At 49.6% G+C, this 18,365-nt stretch overlaps 1 protein-coding gene across 3 annotated transcripts in view; it reads right to left on the bottom strand.

The window, feature by feature from the left end:
• RAPGEF1 (Rap guanine nucleotide exchange factor 1) overlaps positions 1 to 2,987 on the bottom strand; it is a 714,396-nt gene extending 711,409 nt beyond the window's left edge. For 2 of the 3 annotated variants that reach the window (XM_086924779.1, XM_086924781.1), the window contains exon 1: positions 2,473 to 2,983. In XM_086924779.1, the coding sequence (XP_086780905.1) occupies positions 2,473 to 2,497 (25 nt within the window). In that variant the 5' untranslated portion in view covers positions 2,498 to 2,983. Of the gene's footprint in view, positions 1 to 2,472 lie in introns of all 3 variants that reach the window. The other variant, XM_086924774.1, reaches the window with a different exon arrangement.
• Between the last annotated feature and the right edge of the window lie 15,378 nt (positions 2,988 to 18,365).

The raw sequence follows: 18,365 nt of genomic DNA, 5'->3' as shown, positions 1-18,365 counted from the left end.
ATCGAGTTTCTGTGTCTTTGCCTATAAGTCTCATTCCTGTTCAGGTTTTGATGGAAAAGCAATTGTTGGCTAAGTATTTTTCAGTGCGTGGTACATGACAATAACTGGGTGGCTGGCCGTTGCTTTTTCCTCAGAAACCGTGGATTAGCAATGTATATGGTTACTTGCCTTTCCTCAGAGTGAAAGATTTTGTGTGTTTTTGTGTTAGTCCTAGATTTTTCTGTGAAGAGAGGTAGGGAGAACGTAGCAATACACTCTTAGTCCCCAAATATATTGTTCAAACAGCAAGAAGTGAGATGTGGGCTGCCCTGCCTCTGGGTGGGTGGGTGTGTGTGGGGCTCTGGGTGTGTGTGTGTGTGTGGGGCTCTGGGTGGGTGTGTGTGTGTGGGGCTCTGGGTGGGTGTGTGTGTGTGGGGCTCTGGGTGGGTGTGTGGGGCTCTAGGTGGGTGTGTGTGTGTGGAACTCTGGGTGTGTGTGTGTGTGGGGGGGGCTCTGGGTGTGTGTGTGTGTGGGGCTCTGTGTGTGTGTGTGTGTGTGTGGGGCTCTGGGTGTGTGTGTGTGTGTGTGTGGGGCTCTGGGTGTGTGTGTGTGTGTGGGGCTCTGGGTGTGTGTGTGTGGGGGGGCTCTGGGTGGGTGTGTGTGTGGGGAGGTGCTCTGGGTGTGTGTGTGTGTGTCTCTGGGTGTGTGTGTGTGTCTCTGGGTGTGTGTGTGTCTGTGTGTGTGTGTGGCTCTGTGTGTGTGTGTGTGGTAGTAATTGCTGTCTGCTGAGCTCGTCCGTAGGGTACAATAGGTCTCACATTGCGAGAGATTAAGCTAATGGCAATGTAAATGACAAAACCAACACATAAATACAAAGTGTCATTTACAATGCCAATAGCTCTAACTTTTCCAAAGGCGAAACCATTGCATTGTAAATGCTTGTTTAACGTATCCATGCATCATGAACGAAACGTTAAATTATAATAACAAAGACCATTTCTAAGTAGACCACAAGTTGGATAGGTAAAATATTTAATACTGAGGCGATTATTTTAAAACTTGCGCTTGGGTACAATTACCGCCCCCTCTAATCCCAAACACAACAGGCAATATCAACAATCAAAAGGAAGATCTCCTTAACACGTAAACAGTGGCCAGACACATTAAACATACAGCATTCCCGTTAGCAGGGCCACAAATTAAAAGCAAACGCCAAGGAAAACAAATGAATGAACATGAAAAGAGCGAATAGGTCAACTGCAAAAAGTTCGGCTACATAAAGTGCTAAAAAATTACTTCGAAAATCAATTGAGTTCAGGAAGATTCCCGTTAAACCATCGGTGGAGCAAGCTCCTGGCAGTACTACCACCAACTTGGGAGTGGGGCTGCTCCTGTCCCCACCACGGCCATCTCCAGGGGAAGCCTGCTCTTGTTTCCACTACCTCCTCCAGGGGGTAGTGGGAACCAGTGGTGGTATCAGCGCCTGCTGATACCACCACTTCCAGGAGCCCAGCTCTTAATCCAGGGAGCCTGCTCCTGTACCCACCACTCCCTGGGAGCCTTGCTCCTATGCCACCACCTCCAGGGGATTGCTGCTCCTGTTGCTACTACTACTCCGAGGAACCCTGCTCTTATTGCTACCATCAACGCCAGGAGGGCATGCCCCTGTTCCCACCAACTCAGAAGCCTTGTTCTTATGCACACCACAACCTCCAGGTGGGGCTTGCTCTTATTCGCACTACTACCCCCGGGGAGCTGTCTCTTATTCACACCACCACCTCAGGGGGAGGCTGCTCCCGATCCTACCACCTCCAGGGAGAGCAAGGTCATGTTGACAACGCTCCCAGGGAGGCCTGCTACCACCACCACCTTGGGGGGGGGGGTCTGTTTCTGTTACCACCACTTCCAGGGGATCTTGTTCTTATTCCCCACATCCACCTCCAGTAGGCATGCTCCTGATCCCACCAATACCCTTCAGGGGTAGCAAGCTCCTGTTGATACCGCCACCCCAAGAAGTCATACTCTTATTCCCACACCACCTCCGGGGGGGGGGCTCTAATGCCACCTCACTGGGGAGCGGTGGGGTGCTGCTCCTGTCCACGCTCCAAATGTGCCCCGCCCCCGACTCCTGGGTTCTTCCATGTACCTTCCGGTTTTGGGAGTGCAGTCTTGGGTACCCCCACTCCCCAAGTCTATGCCCTCCTCACCATGACTGGGCGCAGCCCCCTCCTATAAGAATGCCAGATCTGCGCCCTGGGCCTGGGACACGCCTGGGTGACTGTTAGACACCGGTGCTCTCCTTTTAGAATGAAAATAAAGGTGCGGCCGGGCAGTCCTCTCCATGCCCATCCTCCACCGCCACCCCCGGCGCCTCTGCCCCAGACTGTGCCGGGGGGAGGGACCTCTGCACCCCCGGCCTCCGGACACCGGCACCTCCCTCAGGGCCCTCCCCTGCCCCCAGCCGCACCCTCCGCGCCGCTCTCCGCCCCCTACCTGCTTTCTCGATCTTCCCGGACATGTCTGCGGGCGCCCCCTGGTCGCAGGCGCCCCCGAGGCCCGGGCGACGCTCCCCCAGGGCCCGGCTCCCCTCCGGGGCTGTGGCAGGCTGAGGCCGACCCGTGCTGCTCCCCTCGCCGGCCCGTGCAGCTGCCCGTCCGCCGCCGCCTCCCTCCTCCCCGGAGCTGCTGTCTGCCGAGGGGGCCCGGCCCCCGCCTCCTGCCGGGGCTGGCCTGGGCTGCAGCGCCACCTCCCGGTGGAAGGGGGGAGTGCACCGAGGGAGCGGGGCAAGGGCAGGCCTGGGCCTAGGGAGGCAGCGCCACCGGCAGGCCGGGGAGGGCAGCGCAGGCCTGGGCCTCAGGAGGGCTGCGCCACCGGCGGGCTGGGGGAGGGCAGGTCTGGGCCTAGAGGGCCGGGGCGGGCAGCAGCGCCACCGCTAGGCCGGGGAGGGCAGTGCAGGCCTCGGCCCAGACAGACTCGGAGAGCGGCAGCGCCACCGCCAGGCCGGCAGCTCCAGTGCAGGCCCGGCCACAGAGAAGACAAGCGCAGGGTCATAGAGTGCTGCCTAGGCGGAGCGCCTCGGACTGCAGCGCCACCAGCAGGCCGGAGGGGGACAGTGCAGGCCTCCTTGGCCTACAGCACAGGGAAAAGTGACAGCGCCACCTTCAGGCCGGCATGTGCGGTGCTCGTATGGGCCATAGAGTGCAGCTTAGAAGGAGAGGAGCGCCTCGGATTGCAGCGTCGTCTGGGCCATAGAGTGCGGCCTCAGACTGCAGCGCCGCCACCAGGCCGGAGGAGGGAATGCCGGATGGGCCTTGTAATACTGGGGACGCAGGCGAGCGAGTAGCGTCGCCGGCTTTGGAAAACCGTAAAACAGGCCTTTTTACAGACAGAGAAGTAGGACTATCGTTTTGTGGCGACCAGCAAAATAGAAAAGAGACCAGGATGAGGCGCTCTGGCACCAGAAATGGTACTTTGTGGCACTAAATCTGGGCAAACTACAAGCAGTTGTATGTCAGGGCTGGAAGCTTCTAATTCCCATGAATGCATAAACATGACCGGTCAAGACATAACAACAATGGTCAATACCAGTTGTACTGTCCTTCTCAGTCCTTCTCAGCTCTGGTCGTAAAGTAAAAACAAGGTGTCGTGTCTTAAGTGCAATAACGGCAAATACCAATCGTGTATATTCAGGAGATTTATTCTTGCTTCTTCTCAGTTCCATGTCCCTACTCTAACTGCCCCTTTCCTGTCTCTGCCCTTCCTCATCCTCTAACCCCGTAACTCCTCCCATCCCAACTACTAGACTGTGCACATCATCACATCTCCCCCTGTGTTAATAAAAGAAAATTAGCTAACTCGATCATAGTTCTTCAATCAGTCTCTTTGGCTTGTGTATGTCTCTTCGAGGTCGGAGACACATTCCCACCTCTGCAGACGCATCTTCCATTTGTCTGTCAGGTCTCGGGGTTGGACTCAGTTGACTCAGTCCGTCGTCATCTCGTTGTACTGGATCCTTATTGAGTGTTTCTTTCATGCCCGGGGTACATTTCTGAAAATGAGACACATTTCGAGTGATCCATCTTTTCTCAGATTCAGCAGTGATCATGGTGCCTTTTTGCTGAGTGACGATCAATGGTTCTTCTTTGAATCTGCAATCTGTCTTCTTGGCCTGCTCTTGCTTGACCACTACATAGTCTCCTGTCTGAAGGGAGGGAGACTTGGCTCTTCATCTAGTGTCTGAATATATTTTCATTCTGCTCTTCCCCGCTTGATCGGCCACCACAGTTTCTCGGTGGGCGCGTGTTGGGGACACCGGTGTCAGAGCTCCCTCCCACGTCGGGATCCTTGTCCTGATGGGCCGCCACAGCATGAGAGTGGCAGGACACTTTCCGGTGGTCGCATGGGGAGTAGTCCGATAGGCTCTGAGCACCTCATTGAGAGCTATTTGTAAGTCCTTTTTCTCCAAAGTGGCTTGTTGAAAAGTCTTCTTCAGAGTGGCCATGTACCGTTCAATTGTGCCATTGGCTTGTGGCCACAGCGGCGTGATCTTCCGATGTCGAAAGTTGAGATGCTTTGTGAATTCACTAAACTCATGACCGTTAAAGGGGAGATCCATTGTCTGTCTTGAGTTCCTTGGGAACACCCCATGCGGCAAAGACCTCATCTAATACGGCGATGGTGCTGGAGGCGTTGGTGGAAGACACAAACTGAGCTATTGGGAATCTCGAGTATTCATCCATGATAGCCACCACATACCTGCCTGACTGGAGGGGTCCATAGAAGTCCATGGCAAGTTCCTGCCATTCCCCACTGGGTAATTTAGTCATTGGAAGAGGAGCCGGGGGGTCTCCAGGCTTCACCAGTTGACACTGGGGACAGTCCTTTAGGGTGAGCTCTACCATTTGATCAAGTTGCGGGAACCAGACTCGCTCCCAGAGAGCTCTCTTTGTGGCAACAACTCCCCGATGACCTTCATGGGCGAGGTTGACCACTCCTTGACGTAGCTGCCTCGGGATGACAATCTGATCGTCTCTCAGCAGGAGCCCCTCTGAGGTAGCAGACAGCTCGTCACTGACATGTCTGAAGGCTTGCATTTCCTGAAAGATTTGCGGATCACTTCTCTCGTCCTCACTGTCATGTCATGTGTCCAGCGATGTGTGCGCAATCGGCGCACTACCTTCTGAAGGATATTGTCCTGCGCAGTAGCGTCCCTTATCGCTTCCAAGGGAACCGCCGGTGGCCGGGCTACACCTACCACGAAGTGTATGTACTCTTCAGCTATCGACGGGCGTGAGGCGTGAGATGCTTGAGGGTGTCTGGACATGTAGTCCGCAGGATTCTCAGCCTTTCCAGGTTTATGCAGGATGGTATATGTGTATTCCTGCAGACGTAGACCACACCTTTCAATGCGGGGTGGCATCTTGGCTTTGGGATTACCGAAGATGGTGACAAGAGCCTGGTGATCCGTAATCATGGTGAAATGTTTGCCATAAATAAACACATGGAAATGCTCACATGCCCATACGACCTCTAAGCTCTCTTTCTCGGGCTGAGAATAAGCCTTCTCGGTGTCGGATAAGCTGCGACTGGCATAGGCCACAATGTGACGCCGATCAGTGTCACTATCATATTGGGCCAGGATGGCACCCAAACCCACTGGACTGGCATCCACCGTGATCTCCGTCTTCCTTTTGGGGTTGAAATAGGCCAGATTGTTCGCCGATTCCACTGCCTGTTTGATCTCTTGGAAAGCCCGCTCACACTGAAGGCTCCACACAAACGGTTGTCCTTGCTTGGTGAGGGCACGAAGTGGGTGACTGATTGTGGCATAGTCCTTGATGTATCTGGAGCAATAGCTTGCCATGCCCAGAAACGATCTTATGTCGCTCATATCTTGAGGGCTCTTGGTGGTGTTGAGCGCTGCTACTTTCTCAGGGTCGGTTTCATTCCAGCCCCTGAGAACACATGTCCGAAAAACTTAAGAGTGGACTGATGGAACTCACACTTGTCCTTGTTAAGAGTTAAATTAGCTTCAACGAGAGCATGGCATACTCGATCCAGAGCTTTGTCATGTTCTTGTGTGTTTGATCCGTACACCAAAATGTCGTCACTGTAGTTCAGGGAATTCGGGATATGTCTGATGGTTTGGGAGAAAGAATGGTTTTTAGATGTCAGAGAAAAGGGCGCACTGCCAGTATGGAAGCACTTCTAGAACTAGGTAGGTTGTGGTGCAACTGGGTGAGTGGATAACCATATAACCACTCAATGGATAGTTAGCAAGCTATACTATTCCAACGAAACAAATAGAGACATACCCTATGCACACACTTCAAAAGTACAAATAATTGGCACAATATGTTCAAAAACAAAGTTCAGTACAGTGCAGAGAAACCACAATAATATGCTAGTAGGTATAAATGAGTAGACGAGTATTGTGTAGAATTCTTGGTCTCCTTGTTTTAATCAATCATAGATTGTGAACAACCAGCCGACACGTGTTTCATCGCATCTCGCGAATCTTCAGGGCTCAAATGGTTGTGTTTGCACCAAGCGGCCGCTCTTCCGGTGATAATTCCGACCCGGAAGGGCCCAAAAACCGTCGTATCTCAATTTTGAAATGAATTAATTGGCTTTCAAGCGTAATGCGCTTCTGTAAGGGTTGCCCGGGAGAAGGTGTGGCAGTCAATCGCTTAGTTTCTAGATTCTTTCGTGTTTCACGAGTGTTAAGAGTTGCTCAATGGCCGCGTCCGGACTCGGTGTCTGGTGGACGTCTAATCTTTCTTGTAATCTCCCGGGTCTCTGTGTTCGGAGTGCCGAGACCCGGGAGATTACAAGAAAGATTAGACGTCCACCAGACACCGAGTCCGGACGCGGCCATTGAGCAACTCTTAACACTCGTGAAACACGAAAGAATCTAGAAACTAAGCGCATTACGCTTGAAAGCCAATTAATTCATTTCAAAATTGAGATACGACGGTTTTTGGGCCCTTCCGGGTCGGAATTATCACCGGAAGAGCGGCCGCTTGGTGCAAACACAACCATTTGAGCCCCGAAGATTCGCGAGATGCGATGAAACACGTGTCGGCTGGTTGTTCACAATCTATGATTGATTAAAACAAGGAGACCAAGAATTCTACACAATACTCGTCTACTCATTTATACCTACTAGCATGATATGTCTGATGGTTTGACGGATGACCTCTTGGAATATTTCCGCTGCAGAGGAGATACCGAAGCACAGCCGTTTGTACTGAAACAAACCCAGATGGGTGGCAAACGTTGTGATATACCTTGATTTTTTGTGTAACTCCAGCTGATGGTATCCCTTGTTGAGATCAAGTTTTGAGAATACCCTGGCTCCATTCAATGCTGATATCATATCGCTCAGGTGAGGCCCTGGGTGACGCTCTCGTTCTATGGCTGTATTGGGGAGCCTCATGTCCACACATAGTCGTACCTTTCCCGGTGTACCCTTTTTCGGAACTATGACGACCGGTGACACCCATGGTGTGGGGCCATCCGTTTTCTCAATAGTGTCCGCTTGAAGTAGTTCTTGTAGTTCTTCCTCTACGGCCTGCTGAAGGTGGAAAGGCGCTCGCTGTGGATGTTGAGCAACAGGACGCACTTGGTCGTTGATGTGTAGGCGAATCAGACACTATTCGTTTTGCCAAGCCCACTGAATAGTTTGGGAAACTTGCGGACAATGTCTGGATTGTTGTTGACCCGGTACAAGATTTCAAACAGTCGGAGCCGCTCCGCTGTGGGCAGACTGAGAAGACAATCAGCCTCCGGGCCCTCAGTGACGTGAATGTACGCCGATACTGATGTGGATCCATGCTTGAGTGTCGTTGCGAACTTGCCCAGGCAGGGAAGTGGTTTCTTCGCCATCCAGGTAAACACCCTGACATGTGCTGGACTCAGGACAGGCGTTGGTTTCATCTTTTTATATTCGGTCACGGGCATGTAATTCAGCGATGCCCCACCGTCGAGCACAAATTTGGTGTCATGTGTCCCCACTTTGATATCCAGTGGAGGATATTTCTTCAGCTGATCCGGGTCGGCCACCATGCATATATATTCGTCCGTGTATACTGTCTCCTGAGAGGTCGACCTCGATTCCCTCGACGGTGACCTTCTGGTCCATTGGGATCTGCGAGATTCCCGGCTGGAATGTGACGAGCCGGAGGATGATAGTGCTCTGTCTTGGACAGCTTTTGCATGGTGTCGCTTGTCCTCTGGGCGAGATCTGGTTGTCTCACTCCTTCTTTCCTTGCTGTACACTCCGCACATTACTTCGAAGTGGTTCTTGCATCCACATTCCCGGCACTGTTGGCCAATTGCTGGACACGTATCTGTGTGTGGGAAATCATACCCACACCGGTAGCATTTCCTTGGGCGCTCTGGCTTCTTGGCGTAACTCAATTTCTTATCTCTCCTTCCTGATTCATAGCGTCGATGACTTCTGTGCAGGTGTCTGGACGCTGGACGAGATCTTCTCTGATGATCATTTGATCTTCTCTGAGTGTTGGTGTTTTGAGTCCAATATGCTTGCTCTCTTTTCTCACCACGCCCTGTCTCCATGTTCTTGGCATGCTCTTCCGCTTGGTCGTACACTCTCGTCATTTCCTCTATCTCGTCAAGATCATGGCTCTTCCGTAGCAACTGCCTTCGGAGTGTCTCTGAATGACAGCCCTCAATGACTCTGTCGGATGGCATCCTCCGTCGAGAACGAGTCAAAGTTACAATGAGACAGTCGGCGTAGTCTGGATATGAATGTGCTCATAATTTCTTCCTTGTCTTGACGTGCCTGATGGAACACATATCTCTCATAGTCCACATTCCTTTTGTGCACAAACTTTCTGTTTGGTGCAGCCCGCACTTTGTCATAAGTTCCTTTGTCATCCGTTGGCAATTCTTTGATCACTTTTCCAATCTCTTTGCCGACCAGATTGCGGAGTGCAATTAGCTTGTCTCTGTCTCCCGTGACTTTCGATCCTTCCAGGTAATCCTCAAAGTCCTCCAACCACTCCTGCCATCGAGGGCCCATGCTCCCACCAGCCACCAGGGTCAGTGATTCCGGGGGGGCGCAGATGCGAGACTATGGGCGTGACAGGGGCCGCCACAGCTGCACCACCTCCATTTCGGTGCGGTGAGTTCGACATGTCTGACTAAGCAATTGGTGCCACGTTATACACTTGCTAGTGCTTGCTTTTTCAGTGACTACTGCTTGTCTTTACACTTATCAATGTTTTGCACTCGTCAATGCTTGTTTTGCAATTTCCAATGCTTGTCTTGCAATTTTCAGTGCTTATTTGTAGTTGTCAATGCTTGCTTTGCAACTACCAATGCTTCTTTGCAATTTTTAATGCTTGTTTTTGCAATTTCAATGCTTGTTTCTCTTCAGCCGGGTGCTGCCTGACTTCAAAATGGCCGCTTATGATTTGCACATAGGGTATCCCAATGGTTGCCTGTCTCTAAGATGGCCGCCACACATGAAATCTCGGTCCACACGAGACTTGCTTTCATTCAGGGCATGCTCACTCTCTAGGACTCACCGGCAGCCGATTTCTGCACGCTGCATCGCTTTTCAGTGTCCCTGCACTCCCAGACCTTCAGGACCTCCAGGTATGAGCAGGGAAAGCTCTCAGCGTCAGTGGATGATGGTCAGGCCGTCTCCCACACATCGGGGGTGAGCCATCTTCTTCCACGCGCAGAGCGGTGGGTGACATTTGAAAGTGGTGGGGCGCAAAGTTATTAGCACGCTGCACCGTAGCGAGCGAGCGCAGCGAGCGAGCCCGAACCCCATAAGGGGGGTTTGGGGGGATAATCCCCCCCAAGAAAATTTTGAAGAAAAATCGTGCATTTTCAAGCAAATTTGAGAAAGCAGGAAGGTTAATAAAGCAATTGTGAAAGTGCAGTTATTACATTAATAGATGGCATAACATAGGTAGCTGCTTATTCAGTATAACCACAGAGCTTCATACATTCCGTCCTATTATGCTCAGGTGCTGAATTCGGACTATAAGACTTTCATGGAAATCTCAGCTCTAAGAGTACAAACTACAAAGACAATGGTAAGCAATAGGTGAAATGTATTCCCAGAGAAGCTTTCAGAATTTCCCCACGATGTCATGAGCAAACCAAATAGCTGCACCGTCTGGTAGGCTTCAACCTAAAAATGAGGCTCTGTGGAATAAAATGTTTGCCTAGGATCACACAATTTGGATAAGCAGGGAAGCTGGTATTGCACGTTATCTGATTTTATGTTTTGAGATTTGGCCACCAGATGTGTGTCTCTCTCTCTGTCTCTCTCTGTCTCTCTCTGTCTCTCTGTCTCTCTCTCTGTCTCTCTGTCTCTCTCTGTCTCTCTCTCTCTCTCTCTCTCTCTCTCTCTCTCTCTCTCTCTCTCTCTGACCCTCACCCTCACCCTCACCCTCACCCTCTCCCTCACCCTCTCCCTCACCCTCACCCTCACCCTCACCCTCACCCTCTCCCTCACCCTCTCCCTCACCCTCTACCTCACCCTCTCCCTCACCCTCTCCCTCACCCTCACCCTCATCCTCTCCCTCACCCTCACCCTCACCCTCACCCTCACCCTCACCCTCTCCCTCACCCTCACCCTCACCCTCACCCTCACCCTCACCCTCTCCCTCTCCCACCAGATGTGTGTCTCTCTCTCTCTCTCTCTCTCTGTCTCTCTCTGTCTCTCTCTCTCTCTCTCTCTCTCTCTCTCTGTCTCTCTCTGTCTCTCTCTCTCTCTCTCTCTCTCTCTCTGTCTCTCTGTCTCTCTCTCTCTCTCTCTCTCTCTCTCTCTGACCCTCACCCTCACCCTCACCCTCTCCCTCACCCTCTCCCTCTCCCTCACCCTCTCCCTCTCCCTCACCCTCACCCTCTCCCTCTCCCTCTCCCTCTCCCTCACCCTCGCCCTCACCCTCGCCCTCGCCCTCGCCCTCACCCTCGCCCTCACCCTCTTTTTCCAAATTGCAGTTTTATATAGTGCGAACTCGACCTAAAGGTATCAGAGCGCTTTACATGAGCTGGGAGAGAACACACATCCTATACTTCGTAACGTGTCCCTTTATATTTGTGGCAGGATGTCGAAGTGTTCTACAACCTCGGTCATGCTTGGTGGTAATGATTCACCCATTCAGCGCTCACCTTTGGGCAGTTAGCATCCTTCGTGAAAACAAATTTGATGCCACTCCGCTTTTTGCAGAAAAACTCAACTCCCCTGCTTTCGATGGTTCAAATGTCTCTCGCAATAACAAGTAGTATTTTCATTGTAGCCCCGCAGAAACTGCGGCTATAGCGATGGCAACGTGTATGACACTGACAGGACACTGTTTAATGGCCCGGAAAAGTTTTTTTTCATTCCAGCCTCGCAATAACAAGTTATTCTAAAGAATACCGTCTGTAATAAGTCTGCAGCCTCGCAGAAATCATAAGATGTGAAAACGGCAGGGCCACACAAAAGGGGAGAGTGTGTGGTCTGACGGCTAGCGTGGCCGACTTTGGTGCTGCAAAACAAGGTTCGAGCCTCGTATCTAGCTAAAGCTTTTTTATGACACTCACGAGTGGCTCTATTTCTTAATTCAACCCTCGATATTTCTTAATCCAACCCTGGTGGCTGGCTGGGTGGTTCATGGATGGATGCATGATGGGTGGGTGGATGGATGGATGCATGCATGCATGATGAGTGGATGCATGATGGATGGATGGGTGGGTGGATGCATGAATGATGGATGGGTGGATGGATGAGTGGGTGGCTGGGTGGTGGATGGATGGATGATGCTTGATGTGACAACGTGTGTGAAAGGACACTCTTTAATGGTCCCAAAAAGTTTTATTTCATTCAAGCCTCGCCAACATTTCTGGCATGACAGGTTAAGTGTCACTAAGTCTTCTTACGTGGCAATGGTCCACAGGTAGTGAACAAAATACAAAACGTGCCTTGTGCTATTGTTATGGACACGTTCCCCCTGGCAGCCCATGGGGAAACACATGGTGCCCACTGCGGCCAGTCCAGCCCTGTCTGTGTATTTATACACCTTAACTTATAATTCAAGATTTTTAGGCAACATTGGGCTTGAATTAGCTAAAAATGTATAATAACATGCAAAGTTGCCCCTAACTCTGAAGCACACTGCTAATTCTGTTGTTTGGCTGAAGCTCAGACTCTGACGCACACCGCTAATTCCGCTGTTTGGCTGATGCTCAATAAAGTGTGATTACCTCCCACCACCTTCCCAATTATAGATTATAGCACGCTGCATACACTTGATTGACTAAAGTTTTGTTGAGTGTGGAGGCTTGAGATTTCATATGCTGTGAACTGCACAAAGTACACTCTGCACTTCCAGGTGTGTACAAATGTACGAAAGCCACTAAACAATAACAAACAAAACCAAGGTATTATTAGTAATGTGAATTAATTTGCTATCGAAATGCCTCTCTTTCTGTTACCAGGCACATTATGGTAGGACAATGGCCACGCCTGCATTGGACATGTTTAATTCAACAGAGACTCATTAGTAGAAATAATGAGAAACTGTTAACATTTAAACCTTTCCCTCACGATCAGGAAATTTCCTCGCAAACCAAGACATACCACCTCACATTTCTTAAGAAATACATTTGTGACGCAGTTCTTGGCAAACATGTCACGAATCTCTGGCGAGTAAATCCACTGCTACTCATATTGCTTAAAACACCAATTGCGAACAAACATTTCTCAACCCGAGACTCCTTTCCCTCTCCAACTGGAGGCTAATTTTCATTTTATTTCTTGCAATATTGGTTCGGAGATAATTACTTTTAATGTCAGAAAGATTTAGTTTAATAATAAATCATCTCTATTAGGCTGCGGGGCGGGTAATTAAAAGTGTGCCGGATAGCATCAGGGAAGCAGATGGCCTTTGCTTACACTGATGCAGTCGGTAAATAAAAGTGAAAAGTCAATGGCAAAAAGACGGGGAAAATCTGCTGGAACTGAAACCTGTTAATGCACCAAACCTTAGCAGAACACTGGCATGTTTAGAAAATAAAATGAACAGGCGTCCCCGGCCCCGGGGCCCACGCGTCTGTGCAACGGCTTGATGTGTAGATTTTGCAACGTAATCACAAGAAACCCCCGTCCTTATATAAAGTGTATATTTAAGAGCACATTTTGTATAATAATTATATGAAAATCTTGAAGTGGGAATCAGAATCTTCAGCACTTGCATTGTTCAGATGATTGCAGTGCGAGCCGCAATCTAAAGAAGCAGGTGGCACAGCCTTGCTCTCCAAAGCTGAGCCTTTACATTGCTACTGTGATGAATCCACAGAAAATCGACTGAAATGCTGCTCTAATGATTATCCCTTGGCCTTGTTCGCACGGGCGCCATTCAGTGCCGTAATGTGTGTTTTCATGTGGCATGGCTAATGTATTCATTGCTTGTTTTGTAATAGATTCCGCCATTATGTTTTCCTCGTTTTGCGTGGGGGCCCCAAGCATGCTTGCCATCAATGTCACTGCAAGAGCTACAAACAAGGAATTATGGCCTCAGAGGGTTTCCGTAGATGCCCTGCAGCTGTAAATGATGTTCCTCTCTTGAAAAACATGCCGATGTTAGGCATTAGGATGGCTCACTTAGTAAAAAAACTTCTACTACTTAAGCGAAGAAATACACTGTACCCCCTCCTGCTGTTTCAAAACGATCACATTAACCACCTACTCAAATGTTCCTGTTTTAACCAAGAAAAGTTTGAAACTGGGTTCGTCCAAGCCCCCAAACGACCACCCCCATTCAACCCTCCTCCCGGACAGTTTTCATCATCATACCCCCTCCAACAGTTTTCTGAGAAGACTACTTTAGCCTTCCAGAGCCGACCCCGAAAGCCTCGTTTTGTGACAAAATTGAAAAGGCAACAGATGCCCCATACTGTAATTTTACCATTTCTGAGGACAGTCACACCGAAGAGCTCCATGCATACCGTCCAGAAAACATTCTGTGATAGCCCTAAAGTTCCATGCCCTGTCTGGCATTGCAAACACAACTTTCTCAGCCTCATTAATGCAATATAAGGCCCACCTACGGGTACAGGCATGTTATTTCCTCTGACTTGATTGATTGCATTCATTGCAGAACCAGTAAGCCACTTTTTTTCTCTGATTTGAGTAATTGTAAAATAAGTAAAGCCTATCCCCTTTTCCTTCTTCCTCATATGGTAGTACTTCACCAATTCGTTAGCCTGTTCCTATTGTCTGCAAAGATATTGTATTGCACCGAGTAAGACAACTCTTGTTTATCAGTTTGAGCAGCACAGCCATCTAGCACTTGTATACTCATGTGCGTGCGTGTGTGCTCTCTAATGGCTGAGCAGGACTCACATACCAGTCGGCCCCAGTACCAAAATTATACAGTTGTAATTTAAGTCCAGCTCCTGGCTCTGAAAAACTGTCGAATTACGAACCACTTGCTGTGCCTCGTGCAGGTTATATTTGACTGGGTGGCTCAGTGAGATGAACTATTTATAATGAAACAGAACACTTTTGCATTTGATTATAGTAACACTTGTGTTTAAAGTGCTTAGAAACGGCAGAAGTGTGTTATGTAGCACTTTGTCTAACAGAAGTATTTGGGATCAACTAGATTATATGTAAAGTAACATAAATTGAGCGTCTGTCATCTTCCAAATTAACATCAAGGCCATGGCGCAGTAATCTAGTGATTAGTTTCCATGTCGAGTCTTCTGCTCTGCGGATTAGTGAACCCCTTAAATCGGCGTCTCTGCAACTTTCTGACAAGAAACAGTCAGGCCGCGGCACCGTGCGCAGTTTACAGTGCATTGATGCGAGCGCCTGACGGTGTATTTTGTAGTGCAGAACCATCTACCAAGATAAAACGTGCTGACACTTAGCAAGATAAAACGACCGTGCTAACACTTTGAAACGTAAATCTCTTTTCCTCGGCAGGATCTCTGCAAGAATCCGGCTTGACCTGAGAAAAGAAACTCAGCAACATACCATGTGCTGAATATAGCGCTTTGTTCATCTTCATCGCTCCGCTAATTATAATACCTCTTTGTGAGAGCAGAACACTGCTAATTGCATCTCTCGTTAGTGAGGACAGGGTTATGCAAATTAGCGTTCCTTTTAGTGGTGTCCTAGCGTTTGTTATGAGATAACAACATAGGCATGTCACTTCACAACCAAGCAAGCGGCCGCCCTTCTCTTATCTTCTGAGTGTAAAAGTTCAAATCAATATCTAAATCAAATTAGATGGCCTCGCGGACACTCCGGATCCTGGAAATATCAGACCCCGCTTCACAGGGACACATTTGAAATAAATAATAATAATTTGCCGGGTTCAGACTCCTCGAAGTTTTGCCGAAGTGACTGAGCCACCACTGACCCGATATGCTACTAGTGCAGTAGAAAATGAAAATATAACTGATCAATCAAGTAAAGTAAGTACTCACTCTCGAGTCAAGAGAAAGGGCACACAGGCTGGCTCCCGCACATGGTCGGTCCACACGAGGCGACTGGTGGCAAGTAGTAGAGAGAGGATCTGACCAGTCAGCAGCGCCGCAAAATGGCCAATCACTGCATGACTACATGAAGTCACACACAGTGATTGGCCATTATGCAGTGTGTGTGCAGCACCCACGCTCGGCATCCAATAATTGATTGCCCTGCCCTGCTGCGTGGTGACCAGCCAATCCTGGTGCTCCAGCAGCACCAGGATTGGCTAGGGGGGCCCACTGACTGCTCGCCCTGTGTCGCCTCTGAAAAGCCGGCCAGCTTAAACAGACACGAAACACCCCCCTGGTCCCTCTCTATGGGGGAACACTAATGCGCATGCTCGAGGAAGTTTCTGCCCTCCTGTCTCTTGCGCGCTAGAAGATACCTTGGCTGGCTGGCTGTCTGCTGCTGCAGCTGAGTGAGTGCGTCACGTGGACTGTCACTCAAGCTGCGCAGCAGTCCAGACCAGCCCCCCTGCACTCCCGGATAACTCGGGTGCTTCCCAGATTCCCGGCGGCGCTCGCTCGTCTTTCAACAACAGTCAGTGTGTGTCTTTATTATTGCAGCAGCGCGTCCATGGGGCTTGTGGGGCTACGCCCCTACGCCCCAATGGACGCACCGCTGCTGTCCACGCGTCCTGGCGTTCTTCGTCGGGACGCTTTCGCACACCTTGGGCAGCACCTCAAGCGCTCTCCGACCGCTGGAGCAGTAGGCAGAATCGGGGAAGGCACCCGACTTCTCCTCGTGGGTCGCGCGCCAGTTTGCACGCATCACGGGTGAACCTCGGTTTAGGCGCCAATCGGCGCACTGCTTCAAACACCCCAGCACTCAATGCCGCTTCCTCCCTCAGGGCTCTTCGCGACGGGCAGATCGCGGAGCAGGGGCAATTACCGCTGGCCTCTTGTTCTAGGCGGAGGACCTACTTCAGCCACACGTGGCTCGACAGCGTTTCTTTTTCATTCACGCTGCCGGGACAGGGACGCTTCTCCTTGGGTTTCTGTGGGTGGCTGACTGCACCATCCCACCTTCGTCGCCAGTTGTCGTGTCTTAAGTGCAATAACGACAAACACCAATCGTGTATATTCAGGAGATTTATTCTTGCTTCTTCTCAGTTCCCTGTCCCTACTCTAACTGCCCCTTTCCTGTCTCTGCCCCTCCTCATCCTCTAACCCCGTAACTCCTCCCATCCCAACTACTAGACCGTGCACATCATCACACAAGGGAACCCTACTCACAACGGAGCCTGGGTGTAGTATGCTAGTATTTACTGGTATTGTACCTTTCCTAGTTATCTGCCTTGCTGCTCAGCCAGTGTGAGTGAGCTTGGAATGTTGGTATGTGTGATGAGTGAATGGAATGCTGGTATGCCTGTGTGTGGAGTGGCAGTTCAGAGGATGGGCTGAGCGGCAAGGAGGCTGCTCCTGGTGGGGCTCTCCCTTTGGGCTTGCTTTCCTGTATTACTTATGCTTGATACTTACCTCCATCAAAGAAAGGTATCAATAAAGCATACATCTTTAAAGTACACCTGTAGCCCATTGGACTTATTACATTTGGCGACGCAGGGAAACAACCTATACCTCAAGTAACCCCATGTAATTTGGAATGGAAGATAATCAAGCATGATAAAGAACATTTAAAAAAAAAGAAGAAAAAGGTAATTTAAGATTACTGGCACCGCGACAAGAGCCCCACCAGTGACCTCCATCGGTCGCCCACAACGGTATGGTGCCAGTTTTTATCTGTTGTCTTTCTATCTTACAAAATACACTACAAAATACACTACTACATCTTTCTGCACACATCTGAAGTGTGCCAATGCTTGATGGTTTTGGTATTGTAGCAATTTATGTTTGCTGTCTGGCTGCCTACTGTCCGTGAATTGAGGAAGTAAATTCTTCACCGGATTTATAGAAAAAAAAATAGAACCTGAACCGGAGTCAAAAGTCAGCGGTGGTGAGCTAAATCTAAATCAGTTTCAAGCTTTAATATGACAGGGGGCTGTTTGGGAGCCTCGTGAATTGAGCTGAAAGGCATATCCTCCATTCTTCAAATGTAGCCGTGAGTAATGTTATTGATTTGGCCGGTGAGAGGGAATGGATACTTGCTGCCACCAATTGGAGAAATTATAACCTTTTAATTGACTGGCACATTTCATGAGCATATCTTCTGTTCAAGTTTGTTTCAGCATGCGACAGTGGATTTCAGCACAGGAGCTGTTTTGTCGGCTGCGAGGAGGAAATGAGGGGCAAGTCTGTGGATAAGGATGTCAACTTCGATATTTTTTGGGCCAGGATGACATCTTTGTTTATTTTTGGGCAGATCGGTTAATATTTATTTTTAATTATTTGCCAATTAGCCTTGTTATCGCAAAATTGCCGGTTTAACTGTAAGTTGTTTTCAAAATTAAATAGCGCGTGTGTCCAGGCACGCGACCTTACCGGCATTGTCATGGTGTGAGGTCATCTTGTGCCCTTCCCTCGTCCTGTCTCTTCGTTCTGGGCCTGCTCTTAGACGCTCTGTCTCACTAACGTGCCCCGAGCCATCCGGCTCATCGTCAAATGCGTGCCTCCATTTTGGATCTGAGAGGAACCTCTCGTTAATGGATGGAATCAGTCCGGTGTCTGCTGCTTTGTGTTATTACCTACAGGGGTTTATGGATTTCATCAGTCTTAGGAGGTACATTCTTTTCATTTTTCTTTAACCTGCAAACGTTCTACTTGAATCGAACTTAAATTCTTGAAGAGGCCATCAAAACGAAGTAGACTAATGTTATTGATATGAATCAATATAAGAAAAAAAAATCAGCGAAATTGAAGAAAGTGTTATGGTCTAAATCGCGCCTCACTACGAAGCCGCCGAGGAAAGAACTACATTGCCCATA

Source organism: Lissotriton vulgaris, chromosome 5 (genome assembly GCF_964263255.1).
Source record: "Lissotriton vulgaris chromosome 5, aLisVul1.2, whole genome shotgun sequence".
In the NCBI taxonomy this organism is placed as follows: Eukaryota; Metazoa; Chordata; class Amphibia; order Caudata; family Salamandridae; genus Lissotriton; species Lissotriton vulgaris.
This window is presented reverse-complemented; position numbering and strand designations above follow the sequence as displayed.